General features: G+C 55.0%; 2 protein-coding genes across 20 annotated transcripts in view; one reads left to right on the top strand and one right to left on the bottom strand.

The window, feature by feature from the left end:
- Positions 1 to 19,981, bottom strand: part of LOC112913645 (butyrophilin-like protein 1) — a 57,699-nt gene extending 37,718 nt beyond the window's left edge. For 15 of the 16 annotated variants that reach the window (XM_072728245.1, XM_072728265.1, XM_072728340.1 and 12 more), the window contains exons 1-2: positions 19,848 to 19,981; positions 15,460 to 15,573 (exon numbers count right to left, since the gene is read on the bottom strand). The gene's annotated coding sequence lies outside the window, so the exon portion shown is untranslated. Of the gene's footprint in view, positions 1 to 15,459; positions 15,574 to 19,847 lie in introns of those variants that run through there. The other variant, XM_072728258.1, reaches the window with a different exon arrangement.
- On the top strand, positions 1,626 to 27,129 carry NOTCH4 (notch receptor 4). 4 transcript variants are annotated; one of them, XM_072728222.1, is made up of 33 exons: positions 1,626 to 1,816; positions 2,619 to 2,700; positions 2,867 to 3,159; positions 4,694 to 5,041; positions 5,118 to 5,240; positions 5,358 to 5,594; positions 5,709 to 5,864; positions 6,175 to 6,369; positions 8,215 to 8,328; positions 9,464 to 9,577; positions 9,665 to 9,787; positions 10,597 to 10,747; positions 11,343 to 11,488; positions 11,761 to 11,913; positions 12,133 to 12,250; positions 12,462 to 12,549; positions 12,927 to 13,080; positions 13,919 to 14,103; positions 16,105 to 16,357; positions 16,582 to 16,694; positions 17,512 to 18,035; positions 18,640 to 19,023; positions 19,129 to 19,304; positions 19,806 to 20,025; positions 20,181 to 20,253; positions 20,356 to 20,494; positions 21,018 to 21,313; positions 21,518 to 21,665; positions 22,070 to 22,167; positions 25,379 to 25,423; positions 25,621 to 25,729; positions 25,946 to 26,145; positions 26,371 to 27,129. In XM_072728222.1, the coding sequence occupies exons 1-33, from the start codon at positions 1,759 to 1,761 to the stop codon at positions 26,506 to 26,508; spliced, it is 5,754 nt and encodes a 1,917-aa protein (XP_072584323.1). In that variant the 5' UTR covers positions 1,626 to 1,758; the 3' UTR covers positions 26,509 to 27,129. The 4 variants fall into 4 exon arrangements, with proteins under 4 accessions (XP_072584323.1, XP_072584330.1, XP_072584339.1 ...); XM_072728229.1 differs by having other exon boundaries at positions 26,599 to 26,808; XM_072728238.1 differs by lacking the exon at positions 26,371 to 27,129 and having other exon boundaries at positions 25,984 to 26,118.
- The last annotated feature ends 54 nt before the right edge of the window (positions 27,130 to 27,183 follow it).

Genomic DNA, 27,183 nt, shown 5'->3' with positions numbered 1-27,183 from the left:
GTAATGTTAAACATGTTCTTGTTCTTTAGATATTCACATCCATGTGTTTATAAGTAAAAGAATATCCTGTGTACTGCTTACTCTCAAATGATTCAGAAAAAAAAAAACACTGTATGTAGAGAAATAAATGATAAAGCAAATGTGATCATGATGCCTATTGGTGATTCTGAGTGAAGACTACCTTGGAATTATATTCTTGCCCCTTTTCTGTGAGCTTGTTATTTCCAAATAAAAAGGTTTTAAAAAAGGAAGGTATCCCAGGGACACCAGGCTGCAGCCTTGGGCACCGCAGTGCTGGGGGCTATGTATGGCTATTGATGACACTTCCTGTCACCCAGACTCTCAGCTTTAGGTGCTACTAGAGGAACTCAGTGTGTGACGGACCCCAAAACTATTCTGGGTTGACTCACAAAGGTAGGATGAGTCAAGACAATGAATTTTCTTTTGTCATTTTATTTACTCCAATTTTTTAAAAGGTTTTATTTATTTATTCATGACACACAGAAAGAAAGGGAGGCAGAAGGAGAGCTCAGGACCCCGGGATAGCAACCTGAGCCGAAGGCAGTCAACTGATTGAGCCACCCAGGTGTTTCTATTTACTCCAATTTTGTTTTTTTGTTTTTTGTTTGTTTGTTTGTTTGTTTGTTTGTTTTTTATTATTTACTCCAATTTTGAAATCAAAATCTGGCGTTCCTGGGGCACCTGAGTGGCTCAGTTGGTTGAGCATCTGACTCTTGATTTAAGCTCAGGTCATGATCTCACAGTTGTGGAACCAAGCCCCTCATCAGGCTCTGCATTCAGCTGAGTCTGCTTGAGATTCTCTCTCCCTTGCCCTCTGCCCCTCCTACTGCTTGTGTTCTCTCACAGAACAAATAAAATCTTTAAAAAAAAAAAAAAAAAGAAAGAAAGAAAGAAAGAAAGAAAGAAAGAAAGAAAGAAAGAAAGAAAGAAAGAAAATACTGGCATTTCTTGCATCCTAGGGCTCTCTGTGGTGGAGGGAGGGAAGGGGAACATATCCAAATGTAGTGTTTTCTGTGGGTAATCTGGACTGCAGATTTTAGTACAGACAATGTTCATTTATCATTGATGATGTTGGTTACATGTTCCCCAACAAAGGCAGGCCAAGATTTCCCCCAGAATCAGCCTAGTATCTTCCCCATTCCCCAAAGGAAGAAAACTAAGTTCCCAGCAAGGGCTAAGGTAAGGGCCAGAAGTACCCTGGGCTCCCTCTGCCAAGGTTAGTGATTTCAATGTACAGAAAGTCGCAGATTGTCCGAGCAGCCCGGATACGGACCTGGAGCAGAAGATGTCTCAGCACCCCTCACCTCTGTTTCCAGGTCCTGACCATCCCAGGGCAAGAGGCAGCCACCCTGCTATTCTCATCTCTAGAAAGGGAAGCCCACACAACAGAAGGGCTGGGGCTGAACCCAGAGCCCCCTCACTCCAAGCCCTGTGCTCCCCTCCTCTCACCTGCCCTACCACCACACAGTCCCATTCCTCCGGTCCCCAGGGGTTGTTGGGGACAGAAGGCCCCTCCCTCATCCCCCTCAATGTTCCTCCACTCCTCCCCCTCCCATCACTAGGGTGTCCAGGACATTGTGTGACTCAGGAAACAGCTCAGACGTGAGGCTTGCTTCAGGCAGAGGAGGAGGAAGGGGCTGTGGGAGCAGGGGAGGTAGCTCCTGCCCCAGTGAGGGCTCTCAGAGTCCTTGCCTGAGGAGGTGGGAGGGGATCTGGGTTTGGGGCAGGGACTCTGGAATGCAGCCCCCTTCTCTGCTGCTGCTGTTGCTGTGTCACTCGGTTGTCAAGACCAGAGGTGAGGCAATGGGGTGGGAGAGTGCGGGGACCCACCTTCCTTAAGAGGGTGTCGGTGGGTTGGGGGCAGAGGGCCAAGCCTGGTGCTTTGAGGGGACACTGGATGGAGGTGAGTTTCACCCCCTTGCCCAATGTAGGGAGAGCAGACTCTGCCACCGGAGCTGCACAAACAGGCTTTGGGGCCTGAGCCAGGGGCGGTAACTGTCAGAGGAATGGCTAGGAGGGTGCCTGCTCCCAGAGAGAACCCAGCTGGGACAGGGGGCTCTTGAGATGGCATTTAGGAGGTGAAGAGGGAAAAAACTGACCACCTGCTAGGGGAGGCGATGACAAGAAAGCAAGAGATGGAGACATGGGAAGGTCAAGGGTTCTAGGACCAAGTCCCTTTCCCCGTCCAGCTGTCCCCACCCCCGATGGCTCAATGCTGGGCTCTTCCGGGAGGAAATCCCTTCTACGTCTCAGCCATTCACCTTCCTGGAGTCCCCAGGGCCCCCTCCTGAGCCCTGTTGTCAGGGCTTCCGGGATTGAGTCTGAGGCTGGGCTTGGGAGGCCTGGGCTTGGGAGGCCAGAGGATAAACAGGAAAGGGGGTGGGGATTAATAGCGAAGAGGATCTAGAGGCCTGGGCCTGGGATTGGGGAGGGGGGGGCACTGGGGCAAGAGCACCACGTGGGGACCAGGAACAGAGGCGGTGGTCCGAGAGAGCCCGCGTCGGGCTACTACAGGCAGGTCCCTCCAGAGTACCCAGAGGGAGAAATGGGGAGCACAGTACTCCCCAGGCCCATCCCATCCTCATCTCCATCCCTAGTGCTGCCGTGTGGGGACTCCCCAGAACCCTGTGCCAATGGAGGCACCTGCCTGAGCCTATCTCAGGGACAAGGGACCTGCCAGTGAGTGTGCCTCCTGGGACTGGGAGACTGGAACGGGGAAGGAGAGCAGGGTGGAGGGGGGACTGGGAAGAAAGGAGAAAGAGAGGAAGTAACGGCTCTGAGGGAGGTGGGAGAGAAGGCAAAGAGGGCCCAGTGAGTAAGCTGTCCTCTCTCCTCCCCTGCTCAGGTGTGCACCTGGCTTCCTGGGTGAGACTTGCCAGTTTCCCGACCCCTGCCAGGATGCCCAGCTCTGCCAGAATGGGGGCAGCTGCCAAGCCCTGCTTCCTGCCCTCCCAGGCTCCCCTGGCCTTCCCTCTCCCTTAGCCCCCAGCTTCTCCTGCACCTGCCCCTCTGGCTTCACTGGCCAGAGGTGCCAGGCCCTGCTCAAGGACCCCTGTTCTTCCTTCTGTTCCAAAATGGGCCGCTGCCACATCCAGGCCTCAGGCCGCCCACAGTGCTCCTGCCTGCCTGGATGGACAGGTGAGCACTGAGGGGGAAGCGGGGTGGGGGGGGGGACAGGAGCAGCTGGCTGGGAAAGACAGAGCTGGAGTCTGAGATACAGGGAGCCCTTCTGAGGACAGAGGCTGTGCGAATCAAGAAGCTGACTCTTGCTGACGATTTACCTGAGACTGACATTCACCAGCATGGCTGCACCAATGGTTAAAATGAAGTCTTTCCAAACTTGTCCGTAAATGTCTCCTGCCATAGCCCCTTTTAGTGCACCACCCTGGCCTGTTTCCCTGGCCCCTCCGTCCAGCAGCCAGAGGGTTAACGCCCAGCACAAGGTGGGGCAGGGGAACCTCCAGGATTCTGCATTATGGTCATCTGGATGGCCTCTATTCTGAGGAGTGGGAGCCCAGAGCAGCACCTGGATAGATGTGCTAGTGGAAAGTGTAATGAGGGTGGAAGGGCTCTGACCCAGAGAGAGGAATGGGTGTCAATCCTGGGAAGAAGGGTGCAGCCCTGGGGCAAGGATGTGGGGAGAGTGGGGGTGGGGTGCAGGAGCAGGGTATGCTAGCCTGAGCAAGTAGGCAGGGGTGCAGAACAGCAAAGGGCCTCAGGAGAGGAAGGCTCCTCTGACCTACCAGGACGGAGGGGACTGGACAGGGCAGTGAAGGCTACATGGGTAGGGAAGTGCTCTGTGAGCAGTGGACTAGAAGGGAGCTCCTCAAACTTGCTGAGGCACAGCAATTACCTGGAAAGCCCTAAACATACTGATGCCCACATCCCAGAGAGGCTGATTTAGTGGGTCTGGGCTGCACCCAGGCATGGAGACTTTTTAACTGTCCAGGTAATTCTGAGGACTTGGGGGTGAGAGACCAGGCTGTGTGACAAGAAGGATCACAGTGGCAACTTGCCCAGCCCTGTGCTTGGAGCGGGGTTCTGGGCAGCCCTTCCCCAGGTCTGGGTGCCAGCTCACCATGGATGAGACCTGTGCCCTTGCACTAACTCTCTACGTCCTTGGTTGTCAGCTGATGTCCACACCTCATAAGGTCATTGAGAGGAGGAAAGGGAGCGATGCTCAGGAGGCACTGACATAGCTCAGTGCCAGGGGCCACCACCGCCATTGCCACTGGTGCAAACGGCTGAGAGGTGCAGCTCCTTATCACTATCTGGAACCCTGTAGCCACCTAAAGATTAGGGAACCCAGACAAGAGAGGCCAGACAACTGTCTGAGGGCGCACAGCCTTGTGGCACAGCAGTGCTAAGTCTCCTGCCTGCAGTGGCCGGGTGCTTTTCACCTCCCCACCAAGGAAAGGTCCCCACTAGAAGGACCCAGATTTGCTCAGGTAGGGCCAATCTGCCATATCTCCACCATCAACGACATGTTCTATTTTCCAGAATGGCAAATCCGAGGCGAGGGGTGGTGAAGCAGGGCAAGGCAGGTATGGGAGGAAATGGAAGGAAACATGAAAATCAGACACAGAGATAATCCAGAGTGAGAGCTGAGTTATCTCAGATGAGCTGGGATTTGTGCAGAACTACAGGCAGCCCCCTCTGTCCTCTGCCTCAGGTGAGCAGTGCCAGCTTCAGGACTTCTGCTCAGCCAACCCCTGCATCAATGGAGGAGTGTGTCTGGCCACACACCCCCAGATCCAGTGCCTCTGCCCACCTGGCTTCGAGGGCCATGCCTGCGAACACGATATCAACGAGTGTTTCCTGGACCCGGGACCCTGCCCCAAGGGCACTTCCTGCCATAACACCCTGGGATCTTTCTGGTGTCACTGCCCTACTGGGCGGGAGGGTCCGCACTGTGAGCTTCAGCCAGGACCCTGCCCCCCTAGTGGCTGTCCCAATGGGGGCACCTGTCAGCTGGTTCCAGGGAGAGATTCCACTTTCCATCTCTGCCTCTGCCCCCAAGGTGTGTCCTCACCTGCAGCCTCTCTCTCTGGGTAGGGAGGTCCCCTTTTCCTCAGCTAATCTCATGACCCCATCAGGTCTCACAGGCCTAGGCTGTGAGGTGAACCCAGATGACTGTGCTGGGCACGAGTGTCAGAATGGGGGCACTTGCCAGGATGGGCTGAGCACCTACACCTGCCGCTGCCCAGAGGCCTGGACAGGTGAGTTGTGCAAGCCAGGCCCATGGCACCTGCGGCCCGGATGGTCAGCCCCGGCCTCCCCTCCTCACAGGACTCCCAGCTCCAGCCTTTGTCCCCTTCCTACCCTGCCCCCCGCAGGTTGGGACTGCTCTGAAGATGTGGACGAATGTGAGACCCAGGGTCCCCTTCACTGCAGAAACGGGGGTACCTGCCAGAACTCGGCTGGCAGCTTCCATTGCGTGTGTGTGAGTGGCTGGGGAGGCACAGGCTGTGAAGAGAACCTGGATGACTGTGCTGCTGCCACCTGTGCCCCAGGATCCACCTGCATTGACCGCGTGGGCTCCTTCTCCTGCCTCTGCCCACCTGGCCGCACAGGTGTGCCAGAGGGCATGGGAGTTGGCGGTAGAGACGGCGAGCGCGAGAGGCACCAGCAGGGCAGCTGGGAGTTCCGTGCAGCCCCGAGAGCTTCATGCCCACCCTGCCCTCCAGGACTCCTGTGCCACATGGAGGACATGTGCCTGAGCCAGCCGTGCCACGGGGAAGCCCAGTGCAGCACCAACCCCCTGACAGGCTCCACACTCTGCCTTTGTCAACCTGGCTACTCAGGGCCCACCTGCCACCAGGACCTGGATGAGTGTCAGATGGGTGAGGCACCCCCGCATCCGATCCTCTCTGAGCCCCCCAAGCAGCCTCTGCAAATTGTCTTTCAAACAAAAAATATAACCATCTCTCTTCTGATTTTGTCCGGATCTGGCATCTCTTCCCTGCACGGTCTTCGCAACAATGCTCAGCCCTCCAGGTCCCAGTTAATTCATCTCTGTCTTAAAGACACTGGCTCTTTCTCTGATTTGCTCTCCCCTGCCACACTCTGGCCCTCATGCCTTCCCTGGCAGTCTGACCTCTTTGCCCTTCCACTCGGGGCTCCTGTGGATTCCTGACTCTTCTCTCCTCCCAGCCCAGCAAGGCCCCAGTCCCTGTGAACACGGCGGCTCTTGCCTCAACACCCCCGGCTCCTTCAACTGCCTCTGTCCCCCTGGCTACACGGGCTCCCGCTGTGAGGCTGATCACAATGAGTGCCTGTCCCAGCCCTGCCACCCCGGCAGCACCTGCCTGGACCTACTTGCCACCTTCCACTGTCTCTGCCCACCAGGTACCAGATGCAGTGGGCCTTGGGTAGAGGACACAGGGGACTCATCCTGAACCCACGAGACATGACCCCTGCAGAACACAAACGGCCCCAGACCAGTTGGGGTCAGTTACCAAAGAATGCTTCTCATCTCCCTGCCCCAGATAAAATCTCCGGGAAACCTATGGTTCCTAGGAGAAGGGCTGCCACAGATGATAATGAGCTTGTGCACTGCTCAAGTCTGGGGGTGAGGGGGAAGCATTCATTTCATGGTCATGTAAAGTGCACAACCTGGTCCGCTGTAGACAGAAGCTGGTCGAGAAAGGGCAGCACGGCAGCAGCCTCTGCTCATGCCAACTCAGAATGTCCCTCCTAATCAGAGGAACTCTCCCCTGTAGTAATTGAGTAGACCCTTAAAATCCCAAAGCCTATATGCTTCAATTTGGTGCAAGAGGAAAAATAAATGCCACAAGGCTGCACCTACCTCCAAGCTAGGTGTTTTGTTTTGTTTTGTTTTTTAAGAATTTATTTATGGGCAGCCTGGGTGGCTCAGCAGTTTAGCGCCGCCTTCAGCCCAGAGCATGATCCTGGAGACGCAGGGTCAAGTCCCGCATCGGGTTCCCTGCATGGAGCCTGCTTCTTCCTCTGCCTGTGTCTCTGCCTCTCTCTATCACTCTCTGTGTGTCTCTCAAGAATAAATAAATGAGCCTGGGTGGCTCAGCAGTTTAGCACCGCATTCAGCCCAGAGCATTATAGAATCCTGGAAGTAGGAACTATATACAATTTGTTCTTTTTAATTTTATTCATTCATGAGAGACACACAGAGAGAGAAGCAGAGACATAGGCAGAGGCAGAAGCAGGCTCCATGCAGAGAGCCCGATGTGGGGACTCAATCTCAGGGCTCCAGGATCACACCCTGGGTCAAAGGCAGACGCTCAACCGCTGAGCCTCTCGGGTGTCCCTCCAAGCTGGTTCTAAGAGGGAAAAAGTTCTCCCCAGGGACACAGAGACAGAGCCAATATCAGGAAGCTGAATGAAACCAGAAAAATACTAGCTTACTTAGTGCCAGGTACCACCTAAGCATCTTCCATGCATTTTGTCATCTCTGCAACAATCCTATGAGGTCAGCATTTTAGCTGTGCCCATTTTACAAATGAAGAAACTGAGGCACAGGGAGATTAAGTGATCTGTCCAGCTAGTAAGCAACGGGGCAGGGATTCAAGCCCAGGGCTTCCACAGATTTAGCCACTACACAAAACAGCCTTCCTCAATTGAGCAGCATCCAGAGTAAAAAGTAGAGAAAACTGCCCAGCAATCCGAGGGCCAGGGATAGTTACCAAGATGCCCCAGGTAAGAAATGGGAGGCAGCTGAGGTCTAGAGGCCGAGCCAGTTTCGGGTCAGGGTGAGAATGATACTAGGACAAGCCCAAAGATGCAGGACAGATCTGGGACCAACCAGCTTCCCAAATGCCTGCTCAGGAAGAACAAGGGGCTTGGCTCCCCTTGGAGCAGATACCCATTTGTCTCATTTGTGCCATGAGGACCTCCAGGCTCATTAGCCCCAACGGATGAGCCCACCTTCTGTGCAGCGAACGGCCTCAAAAGGTACCTCCTTGCAGCTCCCACAGGACCCAGCAGGTGCTGTGCTCCCTGAGCCTTTATATCTGAAGAAGGCAGAGCCACACACAGCAGGGTAGCAGGACTGAGGGCTCATCTCCCCGGCCCGCAGTCAGAGAGCACCTGGGAGGGGCTGCCTGACGGGGGCACATGCTGGTTCTAGAACCCAGGCTTCCTGGGCAGAATGTGTGAGCGGCCCAGTCAGGCCAACCCAGCTGAGCCTCAGCCCACACCACACCTCCGTGTCCTCAGGCCTAGAAGGGCAGTTCTGTGAGGTGGAGACTGACGAGTGTGCCTCTGCTCCGTGCCTGAACCAGGCTGACTGCCACGATGGGCTCAACAGCTTCCTCTGTGTCTGCCTGCCCGGTGAGTGCATATTTACCTAAACCACCCTTTCTGGCCCTCCTCCAGAGTCCTCAGTAGGCTCTCCCTGTTCCTAGGGATCCTGGGCTGCTCTTGGCACTGGTCACCCTGGATGCAGCGAACACTGCCCCAGGCCTTCCTTCTCAGCTTCATCGGATCCCTCTGTTCCCTGCTATGATGATAATGGATGTTCCTTGATTATTTACTCCATTACTATTTACACTTGGTTGTGTACTTTTCAAGCATTCCCTCATTTAAACCTTTCAATGACACCATAAGATAGGTTGCATTATTCCCCTTTTACAGAAGAGGGAACTGGAGCCTAGAGAGCTTGAGTAGCTTGCTCAAAGTCACACAGCTGGCAGGTGGCTGAGCATCATCCTGCTGGCATCTCCAGTGTTTGCTCTGGGAAGCCTTCCAGGTTCACTCTGTTGAGGGGAAGGGCCAGGACTTGCATTTATGCTTTTGATACAATGTATTTTCAGCATTGACACAAATATCCAGTTATGCTTTATTTATGTGAAGAACAAAGCCACCAAGTTATAAGTTATGCTGTTAATGTTCTGAAACCCAAATCACTATTTGAGAAGCCCCCAGTTGGTGCCTTCACTATATAATGAAACATGTAGACGACCCCCAAACCAAGCCATTGGAAACAAGATTCTCTCCATTGCAATTTGTAGCAATGTTATTTCCGTATATGTAAATGGAAGGCTAAAGATCAGTATTGACTCTAAATTTCTTGTTTGAATCCATGAAATCATACCTATATAGCTCAGTCACAACTATTTGTAACAAACTCCCTAATAACTGGGGATCCCTGGGTGACACAGCAGTTTAGCGCCTGCCTTTGGCCCAGGGCGCGATCCTGGAGACCCGGGATCGAGTCCCACATCGGGCTCCCGGTGCATGGAGCCTGCTTCTCCCTCTACCTGTGTCTCTGCCTCTCTCTCTCATTCTCTCTCTCTCTCTCTCTCTCTCTCTCTGTGTGACTATCATTAAAAAAACAAAAACAAAAAACACTCCCTAATAACTCTAGAGAAAGTTGAAGGAAGGAAGGAAGGAAGGAAGGAAGGAAGGAAGGAAGGAGAGAGAGACAACTTTGCAATCTCTCCCCACTTGCTCCCTGCCCCACCAGGATTCACAGGCTCCCAGTGTGAGGAAGACATCAATGAGTGTGCAAGCTCTCCCTGTGCCAATGGGGGTCAGTGCCAGGACCAGCCTGGATCTTTCCATTGCGAGTGTCTCCCAGGTAAACCAGAGCTCACACACTGGAGGGGAGAGTGGGGACAAAGGGCAGACCTGCATGCAGCCCTCTGACCATCCTGCTGTGCCATAGGCTTTGAAGGTCCACACTGTCAGGCAGAGGTGGACGAGTGCCTGAGTGGCCCCTGCCCCACTGGAGCCAGCTGCCTGGATCTCCCCGGAGCCTTCTCTTGCCTCTGCCCCTCTGGCTTCACAGGTCAGCAGGGGAGGCGTTAGAAAGGACTGACAGGATAGTTGAGCCCATTTGGGGTGGAGCAGAGGCTATTGCTGGGCATTTGAGGGTTGGGATGTGAGAAGAGAATGAGACTGGAACTCCTCCGAGTTATGCAACCTGAGTGCTGACAGCAGGTGTCATTGGTAGAAACCAAACTGGGCCAAACAGGAATGGTGTGATCAGGGTTCAGAAACAGGAAGCCATCTGTGCACTTACTTAGCAAGAACGTATTAAGTCTCCTATGCCCTATAAGCAGAGTAAGAAAGCTGCTCTCAACTGGCTTTAAATATAGTGCAGAGAGACCAAGAAGTCTCTTGTGGGCAATGGCCCAGAGGTGCTCTGAGAGAGGACATAGGATTCAATAGGAGCACAAAGGACAATCCAACCAGACTAGAGATGAGAGGTCTCTCCCTTCATGGAGGAGGTGATGGCTAAGCTGAGTCTTCAAGAATGGGTAGGAGTTTGTCAAAATAGAATGATTGCATGTTTTAGCTGCAGGTAACTGATGCACAAAGGTGTGAACAGAAGAAAAGCACATCCCCACTTAAGGAACCACAGAACGTCCTGAGTTTAGGGTGCAACAGAGTGAAACTGAGGAGCACAGCAGTTGTAGGAAAATCGTGTCATGCAGGGCCCCGTGTGTCATTCTGAGGAAGTTAGCCTGAGGTAGCAGGGAACCACTGAAGCACAGGTTCATGGGGAGTAAGCAAGTCATATGTAAGAAGTGGCTTTGGTCCCATTGAGGATATGGAGGGATTCTGTTTTCTCTTTGACCCATCTCCCCACCCCAGGTCATCTCTGTGAGGTTCCCCTGTGTGCTCCCAGCCTGTGCCAACCCAAGCAAAAATGCCAGGACAAGGCCCACTGCCTCTGCCCTGATGGAAGCCCTGGGTGTGCCCCCATTGAGGACAACTGCACCTGCCACCATGGACATTGCCAGAGGTAACCTTCCAGCCCCTCCTCATTTTTACTGTCCTCTGGGTCCTCCTCAGTTAGGGCAGGAGAAGACAGACAGTGAGGGGCAAGCTGGTGGGGAATGACCAAGAGGGAAGAGGAAGGAGATGGCAAAGTGCTGAGGTCACAGCCAACATGAAGGCGCAACTAGTGAGTGCTATCCCATGGAGGAGGGAGTTCATAAATCACGGGAGAAACAGAGGGGTAGGCGGTGAGAGCAGAAAGAAAAGCACTAAATCCCAGGGCCAACTCAACATCCATTGGACAAACACTGGGCACCTGCTATGTGTGGATACTTTTCAAGGCACTGGGGGAACCACACATAACAAAAGAGACAACATGTCTGTTCTCATGGAGCCTTCATTCTAATGAGGAAAGACAGACAATAAACAAGTTATAAGAAAGACATATGTACATGTTCACATGTATAGTATGGAAGGGGGACAATGCTGAGTGCAGAGCCAATGAAGAAAGGAGCCAGAGTCTCAGGGCTAAAAAACAAGAGGTCTTAGGGGGCTGACCAATGGGGAGGGGAGAGAAAAACACTAGAAGAAAAAACTCTCCCCTTTCTCTTTATGACCAGATCCTCATGTGTGTGTGATGTGGGCTGGACAGGACCAGCATGTGAAGCAGAGCTGGGAGGCTGCATCTCCATGCCCTGTGCCCATGGGGGGACCTGCCATCCCCAGCCCTCTGGCTACAACTGCACCTGCCCCCCAGGCCACACAGGTGAGGCCCTCCCTAAACCACAGGCATTCTGGGCTGGCTACTCTCTAACCAAGAGCAGTAAAGACATGTGTCCAAGGACTCTGGGTCTTGGTCACTACCAAGGAGAATGGAACAGAGACTGCAGGGAATGCAGGTGATGTGCAGGAGGTGGTGAGAAAAGAGGTTGGATGGGAGAGAACAGGGATGGGGATGAGGAAAAGGAAGGAGAGGGAGGTAGAAGAAGACAAGAGAGAAGAGGGTTCCCTTTCTCAGAACCTCCTCATTTCCTACAGGCCCTACCTGCAGCGAGGAGGTGACAGCTTGTCACTCAGGGCCCTGTCTCAACGGTGGCTCCTGTAGCCCCAGCCCTAGGGGCTATTCCTGCACCTGCCCTCCAAGCCACACTGGGCCCCACTGTCAGACCAGCACTGACCACTGTGCCTCTGGTGAGTGCCTGCCGTGTCCTTCAGCTGGGCCACAGGGGACAGAGGAATTGGTCAGGGTGTGTCTATGCTATAAGAAAAACACTTAATTGAGCACCATTATGGGATGCTCTTTTGATGGGGCCAGCAGGGAGGGCATGTACGTCCTGTGTGTGGTGTGACTGAGGTCACAGGCCAGGTTACGGGCAAGGAACCCAAGCCCTCACAGCCTCCTCTCTCCAGCCCCGTGCCTCAATGGGGGTACCTGTGTGAACAGGCCTGGCACCTCCTCCTGCCTCTGTGCTGCGGGCTTCCAGGGCCCCCACTGCGAGGAAAGGACCCGTCCCAGCTGCGCAGACAAGTGAGCAAAGACCCCTAGAGGAAGAGAGGGCACCCTTGGCCTCCCCACTCTGCCTCTCCATCTCCTCTGGAGAGACTACCTCACATTCCATACCCCACATCCTTTCACGCTGCCTCCCTTCCTGGCTCCCCATCTCACCATCACGTCACATTCCCTCCCCTTTGATGGCCTGGACTTCCTCCCACTGTGCCCTGTGTCTGTCCTGTTCCAGCCCCTGTAGGAACAGGGCAACTTGCCAAGATGGCCCTCAGGGTCCCCACTGTCTCTGCTCCCCTGGCTACACGGGAGGCAGCTGCCAGGTGAGGAGGGGCGCTGAGCCAAGTGTGCTGAGGAGGGTGGTGGCTGGAGGGCTCTAGTGGAGGGTCTCCAGGACTAGAAGACAGAACTGGGAGCTTGGAAGAGGTACCCACGTGAAAGGGGGTTTGGGATGTGGGAGTGGAGGTCCAGCTTGAGGTTTGCAAGGAATAGGAGGAACAAAAGAATCTCTGATCCCAGAGACTGTTCTGGGATGTGGGCATTAAAGAAAATCAGGGTGGGGTAGGGGGGCTATCACCTGGCCCCAGACCATTCAGGAGAGAATTTGAGAGCTTAGGATTTTGAGAAGCTGGTAGAAGACCATCGCTGGGCCTAAAAACATAATATTCAGCTCTGTCTCATGCTCCTTCCCAAACCTCAGACTCTGATGGATTTATGTGCCCAGAAGCCCTGTCCACACAATTCCTACTGCCTCCAGACTGGGCCCTCCTTCCAGTGCCTGTGCCTCCAAGGATGGACCGGGCCTCTCTGCAACCTTCCACTGTCCTTCTGTCAGAAGGCTGCTCTGAGCCAAGGTACTAACCCAAGGACCAAGTGGGGAGCAAACAAAGAGAGAAGGGTGTCCCCCTCTACCTGAGCCCTAAAGGCATCCACACACAACACTTAGCCAAAACAACCAACTAAGACTCAAAGTAACACAGAACAAACACTATTAGTGATTCTACAGCTCAACCCTCAGGGCAGCCTAACACAACTCAACACAACTCAAGCAACACCAACCAGTCTAGCCAATAAGACTCCAGTTGAAACAACCACAGGGACACAACTCAATGAGAAGCAACTGAACTGTCACTATCATCATAACTCAACCAGAGTAGATCATACTTAACCCAATGGCACTCAACTCAACAGCTGTTCCCCCACTCACTCTGATGTTATGTCAACTCCCCTTGTGAAAGAATACCTCCCTCAACCAAATGAGGCTGACCATGAGCAGAACTCAGGAAGGAGCCTCCTGTGGGGTGAGGGGATGGGAATCATAGCAAGAGAACATCAGAGGATGCAAATTCAGGGGACAGACCCAAGTCATTAGTTAAACACCCACCTGAAGTTTCCTTTGAGTTCCTTCTTGCTTGAGACTTGTTTTAAAGCAAGGATATGGGTGCTTATGATGATCTAATAAGCTTAATAAGAGATCACTTCTCTCCATTCTGGCAGAACGAGCAGGAGGGGGATCTTGATATTATAACTTCTTTAGCACCAGGAGTTACTGAGTCCTCAGGCTTCAAGTAGCCTCCACCCACCCCAAGAATGTTCGTGATCTCCAAGAGCCTCTCTGCTCAGGGTCTGGGGCCCCTGAGAACCTTTCCACTCGACTTAGCCTTTTCCATCCCTCTTTGCCTTTTTCCTCAGGCATAGCAGCTTCTTCCCTGTGCCAGAACGGAGGCCTCTGCATTGACAGTGGCTCCTCCTATTTCTGCCACTGCCCTCCTGGATTCCAAGGCAGTACCTGCCAGGACAGGGTAAACCCATGTGAGTCCAGACCCTGCCAACATGGGGCCACCTGCATAGCCCAGCCCAATGGGTATCTCTGCCAGGTAAGCAGGTCTTGAGAAGAACAACGGGGAGGGGGGACCGGGCGGACCAGCTGTGGGAAAAGTACCTGGGCAGGGCAGTGATACAGTCATCTCCTTTCCTTTCTTTACCCCACACATCCAACCCACCACCAGCTCATGCCCTTTGCCTCCTAAATCTTTCACCACTCTGTCTTTCCTCCTTCACCCTTTGTCCCACTGCTCCATCCGGCTTTGTTGCATACCACCTGGGTACCCTGAGGATTACCTCAGTAATCCTTCACCCTGAGGATTACTGTCCCAACTCCATATTTGTCAGCCTGTAGGCTCAGCCTTTACTCTGTTACCAGGGTGCTCTGTTGAAAATTTAAGTTGACCTGTCACTCCCTTCTGTGGCTGCCCACCTCTCTGACCCTGAAGTTCAAAACCCACGTGACCCAGCCTTGCCCGCCTCTCAGGTCTCATCTCACCCCGCCCCCACCCTCCTTCTCTCTGCTCCAGCTGCTACTGGCTTCCCTACACACCCCATCTACTGGCTCTTCCAGCCCTTCCCCATACCTCTTCCATTGGATGGTGCCCAAGATGTGCCTTCCTCAGGAGAATGTCCCTAGCTTCTCTCCAGACTGGGTTTGGGCTTCTCTTTGGTGGTTCTGGTCACTGAGCAGCAGAGGCAAAGCTAGGATTCAAGTCTGAGTAGCCTGATGCCTATACTCAGGACCCCAACTTTGGGGTTAAGCATCTGACTCTTGATTTCAGCTCCAGTCATGATCACAGGGTCATGAGATGGAGCCCTTGAGCCAGGCTCTGGGCTGGGCTTGAAGCCTGCTTGGGATCCTCTCTCTCCCTCTCCCACTGTGTCTCCCCCATAACCTCTATCAAAAAAAAAAAAAAGAAAGAAAGAAAGAAAAGAAAGAAAGAAAGAAAGAAAGAAAGAAAGAAAGAAAGAAAGAAAGAAAGAAAGAAAGAAAGAAAGAGAAAAAGAAAAAGAACCCTGACTCTGGATAAAAAAGCCTGATGCAGATCCCCTAAGCATTCTCTTTAACTTTTCAATTTTACTTTTTAACTTTTTATCATGAGCATTTTCAAACATACACAAAAGAAGGGTACTAATTAGTAGTAAACACCCCTGTACCCACTACTCAGCTTTACCTCCCCTTTCCTGAGACTCCTTCTCTCAGACATCCCCAAAACACCCCGCTCGCCTGCTTCTCCCAACCCTTTGGCCACTCCTTGGATTCTCCATAATTCCCTTTTTCTTCACTTTTCTGAAGCTTTCCTGGTAGTGTGTCTCACACACTCTCTTTGCTCTTGCAAGAACTCAGCACATGGTACAGACCTCATCAATGACCCTCCCCCCTGGCAGAGTGGTATAAAACAAACCCAGAAGGCTTCAGGGTACTGGTTAGGAAGTCACAGACTCGCGCTGCATCCCAGCTCTGCCACCGACCAGACTTGTGCAAGTCACTCAGTCTTTCCAGGAATCAGTCAACTTTTCTGTAAAGTAAGAATCAAATGAGATAAGACACATGCAGGGTTTGGGGGAGAGTTTCATGAGGTTGTGTATGAGAATCATATAATACATGCTAGTGGTCTCTTGCCTCTGGTTGACTGAGAACTTCATGGAAGCAGGGAGGAGTTCTAAATTTCTTCATATCCCTAGTGCCTACAACAGAGCCTGGCACAAAGCAGGCATTCAATAAATGCTTACAAATTAATCAGTAAAGCCTGAAAGAACCTGGCAGAGGTGTGGCTAGGGGAGGGAGGTCTTACCAAAAATTACCTCAGTGGCAATGTGCCATAGGATGCTTTGGGGCTGCTGGAGGGGTTAAGTTGCATGCTACTGAATGTGTATCATGGAGTTGAGATGGAAGGGTTAGCTACACAGGGCTGTGACAGATGGTGAGTTGAATGATGTTTGAACTGGAAGGTGGGGAGGGGACAGGGCAAAGGATCTTGAGCTAGGTCCCCTGTAGTGTTGGGACGGCCCAAATGACTAGTTCCCTGTCTGACCCTCTTTGCCGGCAGTGTGCCCCAGGCTACAATGGACAGAACTGCTCAAAGGAATCCAACGCTTGTCAGTCCCAGCCCTGTCACAACCATGGGACCTGCACCCCCAAACCTGGAGGCTACTATTGCACCTGCCCTCCAGGCTTTGTGGGGCTGCGCTGTGAGGGAGACGTAGATGAGTGTCTGGACCGGCCCTGCCACCCCACAGGCACTGCAGCCTGCCATTCTCTGGCCAATGCCTTCTACTGCCAGTGTCTGCCTGGATACACAGGTGAGGCCTGGGAAGGTGTGCGCAGGCACCTCTGAGGCACAGCTGAGCTCACAATCCCCACCTAGTCATTGTGTCCATCCCCCTGCCTCTAAACCCCACCCCTGAGAACATGCCCCAGGATCCCTCTACCTGTGCAGGTTAATGCTGGGTCAACTCCCAGGAATGAGCTAGGAAGGAAGCATTGACCAAAGCAGTGTGTGAGGTCTAATCCCACCCCACCATAGGCCAGTGGTGTGAAGTGGAGACAGACCCCTGCCAGAGCCAGCCCTGCTCCCACGGAGGGTCTTGTGAGACCACAGCAGGACCACCCCTGGGTTTCACCTGCCACTGCCCCCAGGTGAGTGTCTACAAAGCTGTCTTCTCTTCTGCCCCTAACACTGATGCCAGGTGAGAATGCCTGAGCTGGGATCCTAGAGGTGAGCCCAGGGAGCACTGGAGTGGGAATTACCCGTGAAAGCTAGCCCCTGTTCATGGTGGTGAGCGACTCTTCAGATGCAGTTCAGGGGGAAAGGCAGGATCAAGTGGTAGCATGAATGGAATTTTCAGAAATCATAGGCACTGCCTAAGGAAAGGCCCCAAAGTCAGGCTGGGTGACCATGAATAAGGTCTTTCACCTCTGTGTGTATGTGTGTGTTTATGGACCTCGGATGCATGATATTGGGTTAAGTCTTATGCATGTGTTTATGGACCTCAGATGCATGACACACTAACATCATTGGTTTGTTCATGTCCTTCTTATTATCCTTACAACATAACACCTATAAACCTAACCTAATTACAACAGTAACAGTAACTCATGTGTACTTCTGTGTTCCTCCATCCTGTTCTACTTCCAGAGAGAGAAACCGTATATAACACTGTGTCCAAGGATGAAGAGAATCTCAGTTTAATTACTACTGCTCTGTAAGGGCTCAGTCTCCCAAGTTGTTGCACACAGCTATGGCTCATCCATTTTCACCACTGTGTAGTATGTCCTTGTGTGAAAATACTATGGACCATGGTTTCAACATCTATAAAGTGATGAATCTGATGCTCTCTGAGGCCCCTTCCAGATATGAGACTCGGACCCTTTGAATTATCTTAACCCTTTGCAGGGGCGAGACGGGGGATGAAGAATACAAGGAGCTTCCCCAACATCTCTCTCCTCTCCACAGGGTTTTGAGGGCCCCACCTGCAGCCACAGAGCCCCCTCCTGTGGCTTCCATCACTGCCACCATGGTGGCCTGTGTCTGCCCTCCCCTAAACCTGGCTTCCCACCCCGCTGCGCCTGCCTCGATGGCTACGGGGGCCCTGACTGCCTGAACCCACCGGCTCCTCATGGCTGTGGCCCTCCTTCTCCATGCCTACACAATGGCAGTTGCTCAGAGATCCCTGGGCTGGGGCCCCCAGGCTTCCGATGTTCCTGCCCTCCCAGCTCTCCAGGGCCCCAGTGCCAGAGGCCCGGAGCAAGGGGATGTGAGGGCAGAGGTGGAGATGGGGCCTGTGACGCTGGCTGCAGTGGCCCTGGAGGAAACTGGGATGGGGGAGACTGCTCCCTGGGGGTCCCGGACCCCTGGAAAGGCTGCCCCTCCCACTCCCGATGCTGGCTCCTCTTCCGGGATGGGCAGTGCCACCCGCAGTGTGACTCTGCAGAGTGTTTGTTTGATGGCTATGACTGTGAGACTCCTCCAGCCTGCACGTGAGCCTGAAACCCTGACTTGGGGTTGGGGGTGGGTGGAGGGCAGGGGGAGGCAGGGGGAGGCAGGGGGAAGAACACAGATGCCTCTGGGTCTCAGTGTGAACACAGCCTCAAGCTCTGGGGAGTTTCCACCCAAATAACCGTTGCTCAATAGGGGTATAAGACACTAGGGTCCAGCCCTGGGGAATAGGGCAGCATCAATATTTAACATGGGGACCAGGAAGAAGTGCATTGCCTCTGTCCGAGCTCCTCTCTAAAGGTTGTGGGAGCTCTGAGCTCAAGCCTCTCTCTCTAAGCCCAGGTGCCATGGAGCATCTCCCCTAGCAAACAGCACCCCTGAAGGAGAAGGGTCTTGGTCTCTCCTTCAGGGAGATAAGAAAGCTTGGGAGGGCAAGGAGAGGCTACAGTCTTCGGAGACAAAGGTGTCACAGACATTACACTAGACTATCTGCCACCCAGGGCCTGCCTAAGCCCATTGCTCGAGAGCTTTCCCCATTTAGCAACCAGTGCCCTAGAGGCAGTGTAATATCAGGCAGCTCTCTGGAATGAGGAAGGGAGTCAGGTTCCTTTGGGGATTCTGAGTCCCCCTCTCCTCACCCCACAGTCCAGCCTATGACCAGTACTGCCACGATCACTTCCACAATGGACACTGCGAGAAAGGCTGCAACACTGCGGAATGTGGCTGGGATGGGGGTGACTGCAGGCCTAAAGATGGGGGTTCGGAATGGGGGCCCTCCCTGGCCCTGCTGGTGGTCCTGAGCCCCCCAGCCCTGGACCAGCAGTTGCTTGCCCTGGCCCGGGTGCTATCCCTGACTCTGAGAGTGGGGCTCTGGGTAAGGAAGGATAGTGATGGCAAAGACATGGTGTATCCCTATCCTGGGGCCCAGGCCGAAGAGGAGCTGGGAGGAACCCCGGACCCTTCACATCAGGAGAGAGTAACCCCTCAAACACAGCCTTTAGGCAAGGAGACAGACTCTCTCAGCACTGGGTAAGGAGGCCGGGCAGAGGGATGGGGCGGACATTAGTTTTTTAACGGGTGGAAGGAAGGGAGCCAGGGACCAACACAGGGGTCTCTGAGGCACCTCCCCCACAGGTTTGTGGTGGTGATGGGTGTGGATTTGTCCCGCTGTGGCCCTGACCACCCTGCATCCCGCTGTCCCTGGGATCCTGGGCTCCTGCTCCGCTTCCTTGCCGCAATGGCTGCGGTGGGGACCCTGGAGCACCTGCTGCCAGGACCCCTGCTGGCTGCCCATCCTCGTGCTGGCACGGGTAGGTGACCCCCACACACACTTCCCCTTACTTTGCTCCCAGGCCCACTTTCATGGCAGAACCAGCAATGGAGGCCAAATGACACAGGACTGTAGGGACCCCAAATATTCTGTGTGGAGACTGACCCCCGGAACCTCTCATTCTTCCAATTGTATCTCCTCGTGGCCCATCTGCTCTTCAATATCCTTCCTTATTTCCCTAAGTACTTAACCTTTATCATCTGGTTTATCCTCTACTAAATCCAATCATCCCTCCATCAAACCGCTCACAGTACATAGAAGAATCCTAACCCATTTAGCACGTACTACATGCCAGGCTTTGCTCTAATTATCTACTCATTTAATCCTCCTGACAATGCCATGAGGCAGGTACTATTATTATTACCACCTTACAGATGAGAAAACTGATGAAAGAAGTCACTGCACTTGCCCAAAGGTCTCACAGTAGTACCCAGCCTCCCCAGAAATGGTCTCTCTTTTGTGACTATGTCTCTCCCACCAGTACCACCCACCAACCAGCTTCCCTGGCCTTTGCTGTGCTCACCAGTGGCCGGGGTGATTCTCCTGGCCCTTGGGGCTCTTCTCGTCCTTCAACTCATCCGGAGGCGGCGCAGAGAGCATGGGGCCCTCTGGCTGCCCCCGGGGTTCATTCGAAGGCCTCGAACGCAGCCAGGTCCCCGCAGACGCCGGCCTCCCCTGGGTGAAGACAGCATCCGCCTCAAGTAAGAGTGAGGAGGAAAAGGGCTTCGGGAGGGGACTCTTTCCTGTGGAGATATTTATCATCAGAAGCTGATGGCAGAGGAAGGAGACCGAGGAAGGCAGGCTGCTGGAAATCCTGGGGACCCTGAAGGTCCTCTACCCAAACACCCTCTTCCAGAGCCCTGAAGCCAGAGGCAGGAGTTGATGAGGATGGAGTGGTGATGTGCTCAGGCCCTGAGGAAGGAGAGGAGGTGAGCCTGCTGAAAACACTGGGGCAGAAATGATCCTGAGGTGACGGCAGAGTTGAAGGGACAAGTCACCTTCCTTCACTGATCCTTGTTCTGATCCCTAAGGCTGAAGAAATGGCCTCACCCTCCAAGTGCCAGCTCTGGCCTCTGAGCAGTGACTGTCAGGAGCTCCCCCAGGCAGCCATGCTGACTCCTCCCCAGGAATCAGAGATGGATGTCCCTGACGTGGACACCCGTGGACCCGGTATGTGAGCCAACCCAGACCAAGCAAAGGAAAGCTCCCTTTGACTCTTTTAGAATCAGAAAGCCTTTTGATATTAGAACTGAGAAAACCAAAATTAGGGTTACTGCCTTAGAATAGTGACACTCAAAGTGTGGTCCCAAGACAGACAAATGAGCATCACCAGGGAAATTGTTAGAAATATAAATTCTCAGGCTCCACTCCAGAGCTACCGGCTCAGAAATCTGAGATACTGGGGAATTCATGTTTTCACCAGCTCCCCAGGTAAGTCTGATACAGACTCAAGGATGGGAACCACTGCCTTGGAATGTTAAAGAATTAAGGCCTACTGGTCCTTTTACAGACAAGGAAACCGAAGCACAAAGTAAAAAAAGTCATTTGACTGAAGCCACACGAAAGCAAGAGCCAGAGCTGGGCTTCCTGACACCTGGGGCTGATACTCCCTGAGCCTCCATGTTCTCCTCCTTCCCCAGTTATGTCCTTTTTGATTGACTTGTCTCCCATTCCTCATGTCTTCCACCCACAGATGGGGTGACACCCCTGATGTCAGCAGTTTGCTGTGGGGGAGTGGAGTCCAGGACCTTCCAGGGGGCATGGTTGGGAAGCCCTGAGCCCTGGGAACCTCTGTTGGGTGGAGGGGCCTGTCCCCAGGCTCACACTGTGGGCACTGGGGAGACCCCCCTGCACCTGGCTGCCCGATTCTCCCGGCCAACCGCTGCCCGCCGCCTCCTTGAGGCTGGAGCCAACCCCAACCAGCCAGACAGAGCAGGGCGCACCCCTCTTCACACCGCTGTGGCTGCTGATGCTCAGGAGGTTTGCCAGGTCAGTGCACCCTGGGGCCCCTACAGGGAAACTGGTAAGTAAAGCTGGGCAAAAGCATCCCCTAGGGGTTGTCAGAGAGGAAGATGATGTGAGATTGGACATCTGAGAGAGAAACCACAGATGGCTGGATATGGATTTGGAGTGGCGGGCCTGAGCTAGCAGTCCAGGACATGCCAGAATCACAGGCCCTCTCTGGACCCCCAGCTCCTACTCCGCAGCAGACAGACTGCGGTGGATGCGCGGACAGAGGACGGGACCACAGCCCTGATGCTGGCCGCCAGGCTGGCGGTGGAGGACCTGGTTGAAGAACTGATTGCAGCGCAAGCAGATGTGGGGGCCAGAGATAAATGGGGTACGGATCTGGAGAGGGTGGTGTTGTGCTATGGAAAAGTGGCACAGGTGGGTGTAAGATGCACAAAAGGAAGCCCCCGAGGGACCACCTGGACACTGGGTCTTCCCTCTCACCTAGCTTCTGGGCCCCCTCCCCTACCTCCTCGCCTTAGGCTGAGGAAGGAGCCTCCGTGGGGGGAGGGGCCTGGCGGGGAGGTCTCCGGTCCTGCCCAGCCCAGAACAATGTCCCATTGTCCCTCCCGCGCGCGGGGGACGTCACTAGGCTTCCTGCCGGCCGGCGGTCACCCGGACAACGCTTCCGCCTTCGAGGCCGCCCCGCGGCCCAAAACCCGAGTCCGTGGGAACCAGACACGCAGGCGTCTGGCCCCCGGCCTCGGGCTGACAGTCCCCCACGTCGTCCCCCAGGAAAAACCGCGCTGCACTGGGCCGCCGCCGTCAACAACGCCCGGGCCGCCCGCTGCCTCCTGCAGGCCGGAGCCGACAAGGACGCCCAGGACGGCAGGGTCAGACCGGGACGGGGTCCCCACTAACAACGAAACCGGGCGAGGGAGCGCGGAAAGCCCGGGGGGGCGGGGGGACCTGGGCGGGGGAGCCCGGGAGCGGCGGCGCGGCGGGTGTGGCCTCGCCCCGCCCCTCGCCCCTGACCGCCTCGCCCCGCCCCTCGCCCCTGACCGCCTCGCCCCGCCCCTCGCCCCTGACCGTCCCGCCCCTCGCCCCTGACCGCCTCGCCCCGCCCCTCGCCCCTGACCATCCCGCCCCTCGCCCCGCCCCTCGCCCCTGACTGCCTCGCCCCGCCCCTCGCCCCTGACCGTCCCGCCCCTCGCCCCGCCCCTCGCCCCTGACCGTCCCGCCCCTCGCCCCTGACCGCCTCGGTCCGCCCCTGACCGCCCCAACCCCCCCGCTGTTCCGGCGCCGCAGGAGCAGACGCCGCTGTTCCTGGCCGCCCGAGAAGGCGCGGTGGAGGCCGCCCGGCTGCTGCTGGGGCGGGGAGCGGCCCGAGGACTGAGGGACCAGGCGGGGCTCACGCCCGCGGACGTCGCCCGTCAGCGCAGCCACTGGGACCTGCTGGCGCTGCTGGAGGGGGCGGGGCCGCTGGAGGCGCGGGCCCGCGGGGTCGGCCCCGCCCCCCGCCCCCGCCCCCGGGCCGCGTCGGGAAGCTCGCCCCCGCGCGCGGGCGGGGCTGTGCCGCGCGGCCGGACGCTGTCCGCGGGGGCGGGCCCGCGAGGGGGCCACACCCCGTCCGCCGCCTGGGCCGCCCGTGGGGGCGGGGCCTCCTCTCGCGGCCGGCGCCCGTCGAGGGGAGGGGCGGCGGGCGGTGCGTCTCCCGGGGCCCGTAGGCTTCCTGCAGGCATGCGCGGGCCTCGGCCCCACACCGGGGTCGCGCGAGGAAGGTCCGCGGTCTCGGCCGGGGGCGGGGGTGTGGCCTCGGCTGACGACTGGCCCTGCGATTGGGTGACCCTGGGAGCCTGCGGCCCCACCTCCAACGCCTCCTTGCCGATCCCGCCTCCTTGCCTCACTCCGTCCCCAGAGCGGGGATCCCCTCGAGTTGCTTGGGGACCCCCAACCCACGAAGTAATACCTTTAAACGCGGGAGGCGAGGGTCAAAAATAGGACACCACAAGACAGGGATTCTAGAAGTGAACATCCATGATAGGACAGTCTGGAAGGACTCCAGATTTCTCAGATCCTGGAACCCCAAAAGTGAAGGGTCCTATGATCTCCCTCCCCAAATGAGTGTATGCCCACTCATTCTCTTCCACACGGAAAAGGTATAGCCCTGGAAAAAGGGCTTAGGGTGCTGAATGAAGAGGGCCCAGCCTTCTCCCAGAAAATAAGGGTGAGGGGCTACCGAAGGGTGGAGTGGGATTGGGGAATTACCTCTGAACTGGAACCAATAACTCCAGACACAGAAGATGTAAGACAGTCTTTCCTGTATATGGTACCCAAAGGAAGTCTCTATTACCCGTTACCCCCAGCACCCACAAATGGCTAACAAATATTTATTGAGTGCCCACTGTATGCCAGGCACTGTGTAGGTGCTGAAGTGGGGGGCCAAAGGCCACTCCAGCTGATGACTCCTTGCACTCTCTCCACTTCCCTCTTCAACAAACCATCAACAGGGATGAAGGACCACTCATCCCCCCTATCACTATTTAAAAACCTCAGATCTGTCACCCCATAATAAAGCTTATCTGAAATGTTAACTTTATTTTTTTTAAGAGTGGAATGGGAAAAAATATGGGAATGACTACATAGTGTTTTCAGAATTTTGCACCCTAAGATCAATGTCATCCCTTTGGATGGAGGTTTTAAGCACAGTTTCAAGAGCAAGAATAAGTAGAGTTGTGGGTACTGTGTTAATTTGGGGTATCATCTGAAAGCAAGAGTCTGGTAGCCCAGGGAGAAACCACACACACACACACACACACACACACACACCTTCCTCCTCTTCCAAGGGCATTTAATTATTCCTCAGGCCTCAAGATGAAGATGCAGAGAGCACCTCAAACATTATCCACCTTTCAGAAACATGGTTACACCTCTTTAATGGTGATAGGCCTGAGACATGGAGGCATGAGGCATTTTGAAAGCTAATAGTAACTTATTTATTGAGCATTCACTATATGCCAAATACTTTTACACATTTAATCCTCACATCAACTCTATAGTAAGGTAGATGCTAAAAAAGCTCCATTTTGCTCTGAGAAACTGAGGCACAGACATTTTATTTGCCCGAGATTGCAAGCATGAAGTGGTGGAACCAGATCTCTTTATTACATTTCATGCTCCAAGCCACTCAGCTGCAAACATAATATGGCTGGTTGCCATTTAGAGGTCCCAAAATATCTTTATCCTGCTCCCACCCTGTGCCAGCCAGCCTGACCAGCACAGAGACCAAGCCAGGAAGGTGGCTGTCTCCCTATTCCATTCCTACATCTTTTATTCATGGCCAGAGGAAAGTTTCCCCTGCCCCTTGGCTCACATTTGGTACATATCTTGTCCCCTGAATAGACTGTAAGCACCTAGAGGGCAGGGATAACTATTTGGTAACTCCATATTTATGGAATAGTGTGTGTTGGTTGGCACCACTGCTAGGGGTATGTGTACATGTTTCATGGCCCAATATCCCTGGATCTGAGTCCTCTGCTTCCCAATGCAACCATGCCCCTCCCAGTCCCCATAAGTCTGCGGGAAACTGGGATACAGGGAAGGGTCAAAGCCTACATTGGGGTCTCTTAGGAAAGGGACCTGAGGAAGGGAGAGGGGCTCTGAAGAGCAAAACCACTTCCTGTGTAGCTAGTTCCTGTGTTGACAGAAAGAGCTAAAGGGGAGGAGGGGAGTGGAGAGAACAGAGTCTGGCCTTGGGGGGCGTCTACTGAGCCTCTGGAGATGAGGAGGCCAAGAGTCCTTCCCCACCATGAACCTCCTCCACTACTGCAGCTGGAGGAGCTTTTCCCAGTCTCTGTGCTCCCCTGGGGCAAGAGCGGTCAAGCAAGCAGTTTGGGTGGGAAAAGAGAACTGGAGGAAGTTGAAAGGGATGGGCGGGGCCAGTGGGGGGGCTGACCAGGAACCCAGCTTCCTGCTCAGTACCCAGGCATCCAGCCCCTGGCTCACCCCCACCCCTTCCAGCCCCCACTCCCCTCAGGAACCTAGGGTTCCAGCCCTCCTCCCAAATCCCAGCTATCCCTCCCCCATCAGTTTCTCTCCCCCCAGGGGATGGAGGCCGAGAGACCCCAGGAGGAAGAGGATGGTGAACAGGTGAGCTGCGCACTGGGTCGGGGAGGCTAACACTGGGAGAAAGGGAGGTGATGCGACATAGGGCAGAGACGTACTGACAGGGGATTCAGGGGACTTGGAAGGGCTTGGGCAAACTGAGGCAGGAAAAGAGACAGAGAGAGAGGAAATGGGCTGTTGGCCCACCACTCCCCCGCCTGACTGGACCGGATGTCTCCCAGCATCAAGGCCCCCATCAGGATGAGCAGGACTGGCCCCCTGTGAATACCACCACTAGGCCTTGGCGATCTGCTCCTCCGTCCCCTCCTCCTCCAGGGACCCGCCACACAGGTACCCTCACCAGGCCAGGGAGCTCCCTGACCTTGGTGCCCACATCCTTCCTGATCCCATTACCAAGGCCATTCCCATCGTGGGCCCTCTCTCCATCTCTTAACTCCCCACTACTCCCCCTCAGCTCTGACCACAAGTTCCTAATCACCTTGCACCACCACCCCTCCTGTCTGCCAATTTCTCTGGGTCTCTGAGCCCTACCCTTCCTTTCCCCAGCCCTGGGGCCCTGCTCCGCCTCCCTGCTCTCCCTACAGACTGAGCTCCTTCTGGATTTGGTGGCTGAGGCCCAGTCCCGCCGCCTAGAGGAGCAAAGAGCCACCTTCCACATCCCTCAGAACCCCCCAAGCATAGCCCCAGCCCCACTTCGGCCTCTTGAGGAGAGAGAACAGCTCTACAGCACTATCCTCAGTCACCAGGTGAGACACCTCCCCAGAAGGCAAGACCCAGGCTTGCCAGTTCGTTGGCCCTTGTTGTCTTTTGGGCCCTACTCCTCATTTCCCCAGCATCCCACCCCTTTGCCAGGCCTGATCCCCCCCATCCCCATCACAGGTGTCCTACAGACCCCTTTCACCAGCCTTGGCTCCTTTCAGGGCCTATTCCTCTTAAAATCTTACCGACAACCTCCCTTCCCTCTACTCCAGAGCCAGCGGATGGAAGCCCAGCGGTCAGAGCCTCCCCTACCCCCAGGGGGACAGGAGCTCCTGGAGTTGCTGCTGAGAGTTCAGGGTGGGGGTCGAATGGAGGAGCAAAGGTCTCGGCCCCCCACACATACCTGCTGAGACTTGAGCCCCTCCTCCCCACCAGGCACTCCGCACTCCTGGGGCTCAAAGCTGGCAGCCCATTGCATGCCCTCTTCTCCTGCTTGGCAGGGGCGCCAGAGACTGAAGGACCTGGGAGAAATCTCAATATTCATCACCCTCATCCACCTTTCTGGGGAATAGAGGGGGTAAAAGTCCACAAACCCTGGGAATAGTCAAGGTAGGATGGTCATTTGACTCCCTTCGCCAGTACACGGCAGTTTGAAGAGGTGAGAGGATCCTAGCCACTGAGGGACACCCCCTCCTCTGATCCCAAGGAGTGGCTGGAAGTCTTGGTCCTGAGCTGTGGAGACACCCCAGTCAGACACCCATAAGGCAGAGTCTGAGGGCTCAGGCCTCCATCTCCCTAGAAAAGGCAAATCTCCCAAGGTTAGAGTCTTGAGACACATTAAGAAGGGAGACAGGGCATTGCAAAAAAAGACAGACCATCCTCCCACCCTACCACCAGCACCCCCAGCCCCCAGGACTGAGGGGCCTACAGGCTGTGAACCGACACTTAGCACTGCCCACCCCGCCTCCCCACTGCTGCTCGAGTCTGATGTTCTGGTTGTACGAATAAACGTAATTATCCTCTGGACTAAAGAAGACTGGTGTTGAGGGCTGTGGGGGAGGGGCACGGGGGGAGCAGGAAGGTGA

Source organism: Vulpes vulpes, chromosome 1 (genome assembly GCF_048418805.1).
Source record: "Vulpes vulpes isolate BD-2025 chromosome 1, VulVul3, whole genome shotgun sequence".
NCBI lineage: Eukaryota > Metazoa > Chordata > Mammalia > Carnivora > Canidae > Vulpes > Vulpes vulpes.
Note: the sequence above shows the minus strand (reverse complement) of the source record. Positions and strands in the feature narration are given on the sequence as shown.